This window comes from Chiloscyllium plagiosum, chromosome 36, assembly GCF_004010195.1.
Source record: "Chiloscyllium plagiosum isolate BGI_BamShark_2017 chromosome 36, ASM401019v2, whole genome shotgun sequence".
NCBI classification, from domain to species: domain Eukaryota; kingdom Metazoa; phylum Chordata; class Chondrichthyes; order Orectolobiformes; family Hemiscylliidae; genus Chiloscyllium; species Chiloscyllium plagiosum.
The window spans coordinates 9278624-9285919 of NC_057745.1; the positions used below are offsets into that span (position 1 = coordinate 9278624).

At 39.7% G+C, this 7296-nt stretch overlaps 1 protein-coding gene across 3 annotated transcripts in view; it reads left to right on the forward strand.

The window, feature by feature from the left end:
* Positions 1-7296, forward strand: part of LOC122540931 (monoacylglycerol lipase ABHD2-like) — a 96360-nt gene that overhangs the window by 59869 nt on the left and 29195 nt on the right. For all 3 annotated transcript variants that reach the window (XM_043677250.1, XM_043677248.1, XM_043677249.1), the window contains exon 5: positions 1140-1323. In XM_043677250.1, the coding sequence (XP_043533185.1) occupies positions 1140-1323 (184 nt within the window). The remainder of the gene's footprint in view (positions 1-1139; positions 1324-7296) is intronic.

The window sequence follows — 7296 nt, forward strand, 5'->3', positions numbered from 1 at the left end:
CCCTCTTCTCTTCCCCCTCCCCCTCTCTCCCCTGCACTGTCCTCACCATGTACTTCCTTTGTCTGGTTTTCTCCTTTTTAAAACTGCTGTTGTTTTGACTTTTTTTTCCAAAGTTCCAAAACAATGCAACAGTATATCAAACAGTAATTGCTGCTCCTGGAGTTCAAGGAAATCACCTCCAGCACCTAAAATACCTCTTTTTAAAAACAAAAAGGAGCAGCTCTTACAGCCAGAAATTTTTCCCATCCTCCATCTTTGGTCAGTTATGATAGTTCATGGACAACCACCTCCTTTATTTGCTTGTGCTCGATGCATAGTGGTACCCCCTCAGCCGCATGTCACTTTTCCCTATCTAACCAAGAAAACAATTACTTATGGTGGACTGTGGCTAATTACTGTGTGTACATTACTATAGAAAGATCATTCCCCTGTCTGAGCTATCGCCTTCTCCCCCACCTTCAGCTACCTGCTCCTGAACCCCACCCCCACCCATTTATCTCTCATCCCTGACCCACAAGTCTCAGACCTGATGAAGAGCTTATGCTCAATGTCGATTCTCCTGCTCCTTGGATGCTGCCTGACCTGCTGTGCATTTCCACCACTACAGTCTTGACTCTGAGCTCCAGTATCTGCAGTCCTCACTTTCTCCTAAACTTTGGATCTGCCCTTTATCAGCAGCACAGGCTTCAATCTTGAGCAATAACTCTTTGAATGCCATTACTAACAGGGAAAATATTTGCTCAAGAATAATGTGGTAAGAGCTGGTCTGCAAACTGGGGCATTCTGTGTGGCTTCCAATATTAGAACAATGTTGAAAGATTGAACAAATGCTGCTGATGGTATGAGTTTATTTATTGGTCATCTGTAATAAGCAGAGCCAAAATCCCCTGAAAAAAGCGAATTCCCAAGTTGAATAGTATTATAACTGACAGTGAATGGGTTTCCTTGAATTATGTTTCTAAACTTCAGAATACCGTTTAAGTTTCTAAATTGCACAGTGTGCAGCTAGCAGAATCTATAAAATAACTGAGGTGGAATAGAATGAATAGGAGTTTAAATGTTCATACAAATTACTTTAAAATCTGCTCTTCTTTCAATTATTTTGGTGCTTTGAAAATTAACTGAATTTTTTTTTATAGGTTGTACGTGGGAGTTTGGTGCCATGGTAAATTACATAAAGAAAACCTTTCCTCAGACCCAGCTGGTGGTTGTGGGTTTTAGTCTTGGTGGAAACATTGTTTGCAAATATCTTGGAGAGAATCGAGCCAATCAAGAGAAGGTTCTTTGTTGCATTAGTGTCTGCCAAGGCTATAGTGCACTGCGGTGAGTTTTTCAAAATGAAATATATATCTATTCATTTCTTTATTGCAAAAAATCTAGTTTGAAGTGTTAAATTGATTCAGCAAAGCTAAATATTCAATATGGTGTGGTACTAAACCAAATGTTTACTATGTCAAATGTTCAGCCAAAGTAGCATTTAATCTCTGACCATTGACTTAGAGAGCACAAAAGTGTAATGGTCATTCAGAACTCCAGGTTAATGTTCTAGGGATATGAGTTTTAATATCACCATGGCAATCAATCTCACTTGCTCTCTGGGTATATAAACCCACGTTCTATGAGTGATTTTCTTTTTAAAAAAGTGATTGTACAGTTATTGAATGAAATTTGGCATCAAATCAGATGAGATATTGGGTCACATGACCAAAAGCCCACCAAGACGTTAGGTTTTAAGAAGTATCTTGGAGGAAAGAGTTGGAGATTTAGAGGGGAAATTCAAGGTCTTAGGCTATGTCACCTAAAGGAATAGCAACAGTGATTTGAGGAATTAAAATTGGGGTGCTTAAGAAGCCAGAATTCAAAGTGATGGGCAGGTATTTTGGAGACCTGCAAAGCTGGAGGAACTTGCTGATGAGAAGGAATGAAGCCATAGAAGTATTCTTAAATAAAAATTTTAAACTCAAGATATTGATTGGCTGGAAGACTGTGTAGGTCAGTTAGCATAGGGTAATGGGCAGTATTAGAATATGGGTAGCAATATTTTGGATTGAGTTTATGGAGGGTAAAATGTGACTTGGGATCGGGCGCTGGTGAATGTTTGGAGGAGATGGGGCTTATTTGCCAGTTTACAGAGATGGAAATAAGTTGTTGAAGTGGCAGCATGGATCCAGAAGCTCTTCTGGCAGTCCGTTAGGAACTAAGATTATGAACAATCTGTTTCAGCCTTGCCCTGTTGCTGACGAAGGGGTAGAATTCGTAACTAAGAAACAAATTGTAAAAGACACTAAAGCCAATGGCTTTGATCTTTCCAAAATTTAGTTTAAGTAAACATTTTATTATTACTGCATTTCAGACAGGAGGTCTTGGCAATTTGAAAAGCAGTGGAGGGGTGTACAAAGTTGATGATAAGGTAGAACTGGGTGTCATCAGCAGACATGTGGAAGCTATTTATTTTTGGATGATGTTATGAGGAGAAGCAACATGTATTTGAGAAACAGCAGGGAGCCAAGAATAGATCTTTGGAAAAACACTAGACCAAATGGTGAATGAGAAAATAAGCCTCTGCAAGTGATTTCCTGGCTATAACTGAATAACTAAGAATTTAAGAAAACAAAACAAGCCTCTTGTATGACAGGACTCTGAAGATACCAGGTAAGTAAAAGATCAGGGCTCGCTTTGGTGCTCTACACTGTTGAATAGCAAGTTTACACTTGTATTTAAGGCCAGTCATAATGAATAGAAAGAACCATGTGGCTTCCAGCACTCTGGAATTACAACGTATTTCCTTTTAGGAGGAGGGGGAAAAGAAACAAACGTTTAAAATATGTATTTTTCATAGGAATCCAAATTTATGTAAACTGTTAAATTCGAACGACTGCTTGCTCTAAATTGTAATACTTTAAACATCAATTTTTCCAGACTTTATCAGTTAGTTGTTTAAAAGGCTCATTCAGCAAGTTATGAAGATTCATAAGTTGCAAATTCGTAAGTTCTAGTTAATTGGTCTACCAGAACTCCTATGTTGTGTTGGATCAATTTTTTAACATTACTTCTTAGCCCGTAAATAAAATTGCTGTCTGTAATCAAAAATGAGCAATGCTTGGCATTCAAAGTTTTTGGTAAATCAAAGAACTGTAGTTAAAGACAGTATATTTAGCGTCAGCGAGTCTTAGACACTTAGGACTAAATTAAAGACTTTACACTACTGATTAGATATTGCAATAGAACCTCAGATAAGAACACTGAAGTTATAAATTAACTTGAATAAAAGTAAAATGCTGGGAAAGCTGAGCAAGTTTCGCAGCATCTGTGGAAGGAGAAAACATTGATGTTTCAGGTTTAATATGAGTTTTATTCAGAACAAAAGAGAGAAGTGACTAGGTTTATTCAGTAGAGAAAGATGGGGAGAAGCAAGTGAAACTGATGAAAAGGTGAGAGAAACTTAGACGGCAACAAGAGATTAGAGATCACAAATGTCAAAACAAAAGGTAAAGTGAGTGGTACTAGTCATAGAGGAGGAAGAGGTTCATAATAGATGTTAATTGCAGAACATAGGTCGGTTCTGCTGAAAGCAAAGCCAAGAAAACCAGACTCTCTCTGAGCAGGTGTGAATCAAATACACGATACAGTTTTGATCTGAAGTTGAATTAAATGTTGAGTTCAGAAGTATGTAAAGTATCTGAACAGAAAATGAAATGATGTTCCTTCTGCTTGAGTTTGTCTTCACAGAGAAACACAACAGGACAACTAGGACAGAAGCATAAGTATGGGAGCAAGGTGATATATTGAAAATGAAAAGATATCAGAAGTTCTGGTCATGTTTGTGGACTAAGTGGAGGTATTCTGCATTTGATCTCCTTGTGAAGAGGAGATCATATTGTGGGTAATCAGTGCAATAAACTAGATTTGAAAGAAGCAGAAGTAAATGTTGCTTTACCTCCATGTTTTTAAGCCATGGATTGTAACGAGGGAGGAGGTGAAAGAGCAAGTGTTCAATCGCTATGGGAGGTTGAGGGTGATAGTTTGGTGGACCAGAGTGTAACAGAGGAATGGCAGTGTTGACAGAGGAGAGGAAAATGTGTTTGGTGGTGACATCAGGCTGGTGGCAAAAATGACAGACAATGATTCTTTTGAAACCTTTGTTTTGATTATAAATTAACTGGCCAGCAGAGAAAATGTACATTACTTTTGCATTTCACATTTGGTTTTATGTTTATTACAGGTACGTTTTGCTTTTTTTTTGCAAAACCTTGCAGAAAGCCAAACATTTTATTGGATGCTCTGAGATTGAGTAGAATAGAAAATTCCTGGTTGGAAAGTGACCGGGTGTTTGGATGTTGAGCAAGCTGATAGAGGGAGCTAAGACTAGTGAAGTGTTTCACAATTGAAAGTTCTGGCATATAATGTGTTGTGGAAGCATTTTATTCCAATATATCTGAAATTGATAACTACTTTTAAAAATTCAATATTCCACTTATTAACCAAAACAATGACTCATCAAGATTTCACATTTTAAAGCATTTTTACTGTAACAAATGACATTGCACTTGACTGAGCATATTTTTTTCTGTAGTTCATATTTTAACTGCAGTAAGTGGCATTTCCCTTGTAGATATTTTTAATCAACCTGTTTCAGACATGAGGATCTGTCTTTGGAACAAGTCGTTGTTGAACCCAGACCTTTTGGCTCATTCCTCTTGTATTCTTACTCTCCACAGATTTGCAGTCATCTGAGCAGTTGCTTCAACTTCTAATGGGTTCCTTCATTCCACCTGTTCACATGACTCTTGTTCTGATTATTCTTCTGCCTGGCCATGCCAGAGCAAATCTCCCTGACTCCTCAGAACATTACAGAACGTGCATCTTCAACTATAGGCAGTCTTTCTCCTGCACCTGGTTATGATAAACACATAACCAAGGAGCCTTTTCTCTCTGTGCACAGAAATCTTTTGAACTGTGATGTTCATTTATTATAATGGCAGTTTATAACCCGATTTTAAAATGTGTTCCGGTACCCTCTTCCCCATTACCGTGTGAATCGTATTAACATGGATTCGGGTAGAATTGTTATTTAACTGTCTTCACTTCTAAAGGGAAGAGGTAAATTGGATCAAATCCAATGCGTATAAGAACATTCTGGAGCATTGGGAAACTTGAGGTCTCCTCATAATTTAAGAAACTCTAAATTTTTGCCATTGAATCTGAATGTGGATACTGTCCCAGCAAAGCAATCTGAATCTCCTTTTGATCTTTAGCAGTCAAACCACTCACAGGCTTAACTGTTGAGCAGACTTCAGAACTGATAACTTATTCCCTTCAAAGATCGAAAATTAAAACAACAGCCCTAAAGCAGTATTATGTTATAAAAATCGTAAATGTAACAATAGGAATGACAAAGTGTATTAAGATAGTGCAGATAGGAGGATCCAAAGTAATTTTTTTTAATCGTTGGAGTATTGCAGATTTATAGTCTGCTCAATTCAGATTAACATTCCTCAGATTTGTGGTATTTGCAATTTTAGTGTTTGTTCTGTGTATCTGAAAAGTGCAGTAATTTAAGATACAATTTCTGTTGTTGTTCTCCCTTTCTCTTTCTGAGCCTTTACTCCTAGATTTCTTTTTCAATTAGATATAAGATCCTTTGTAATTGTCCTCAAAAAAAATTTGAAGATGGAATAAAACAAGGATTATGCAAGGCAACTAATTCTGTATCAACACTTGCATTGCAAGTCCCATTCCTTTCCTTTATTTAGCAGTAAAGTAGCTTTGTTACTTTGGGTACTAGAACTGAGCTAGATGTTCTAGATTAGAGCAGGTCAGGCAGCATCTGAGGAGCAATCAATGTTTTGGGTAAAAGCCCTTCATCAGGAATGATTAATAGATGTTCTGTCTAGTGTCTCCTGATTGTACAGATATTTCTGTCTCAGTAGTGGTAAGTTCAATGGATGTTTTGTCAAGATATAAAATATAATGTTAACATTTGGTCCATCCAACTGACTTGTTGCAACAGTCCATGCCTAATTTGCATTTATCCGAATTTCGGATTTTTCGGACAAGATAGCGATATCACAACGCTTGACTAAATCATTATCAGGCATTTGATTACCCGAACAAAATACTTCCCGCCTGTGTTGTTCAGCTAATTGAGGTTCCTCTGTATTTATAGAGTCAGAGATGTACAGCATGGAAACAGACCCTTCATCCAACCCGTCCATGCGGACCAGATATTCCAACCCAATCTAGGCCCACCTGCCAGCACTCAGCCCATATCCCTCCAATCCCTTCCTATTCATATACCCATCCAAATGCCTCTTAAATGTTGCAATTATACCAGCCTCCACCACATCCGTTGGCAGCTCATTCCATACACTTACCACCGTCTGTGAAAAAGTTGCCCCTTATGTCTCTTTTATATCTTTCCCCTCTCACCCTAAACCTATGCCGTCTAGTTCTGGACTCCCCAACCCCAGGGAAAAGACTTTGCCTATTTATCCTATCCATGACCTTCATAATTTTGTAAACCTCTGTAAGGTCACACCTCAGCCTCCGGCGCTCCAGGTAAAACAGCCCCAGCCTGTTCAGCCTCTCCCTATAGCTCAGATCCTCCAACCCTGGCAACATCCTTGTAAATCTTTTCTGAACCCTTTCAAGTTTCACAACATCTTTGCAATAGGAAGGAGACCAGAATTGCACGCAATATTCCAACAGTGGCCAAACCAATGTCCTGTACAGCCGCAACATGACCTCCCAACTCCTGTACTCAATAATCTGACCAATAAAGGAAAGCATACCAAACACCACCTTCACTATATTCACTAGTGGGCGGCACGGTGGCACAGTGGTTAGCACTGCTGCCTCACAGCGCCTGAGACCCGGGTTCAATTCCCGCCTCAGGCGACTGACTGTGTGGAGTTTGCACGTTCTCCCCGTGTCTGCGTGGGTTTCCTCCGGGTGCTCCGGTTTCCTCCCACAGTCCAAAAGATGTGCAGGGTCAGGTGAATTGGCCACGCTAAATTGCCCGTAGTGTTAGGTAAGGGGTAAATGTAGGGGTATGGGTGGGTTTCGCTTCGGCGGGGGGTAAATGTAGGGGTATGGGTGGGTTTCGCTTCGGCGGGGGGTAAATGTAGGGGTATGGGTGGGTTTCGCTTCGGCGGGGGGTAAATGTAGGGGTATGGGTGGGTTTCGCTTCGGCGGGGGGTAAATGTAGGGGTATGGGTGGGTTTCGCTTCGGCGGGGGGTAAATGTAGGGGTATGGGTGGGTTTCGCTTCGGCGGGTCGGTGTGGACTTGTTGGGCC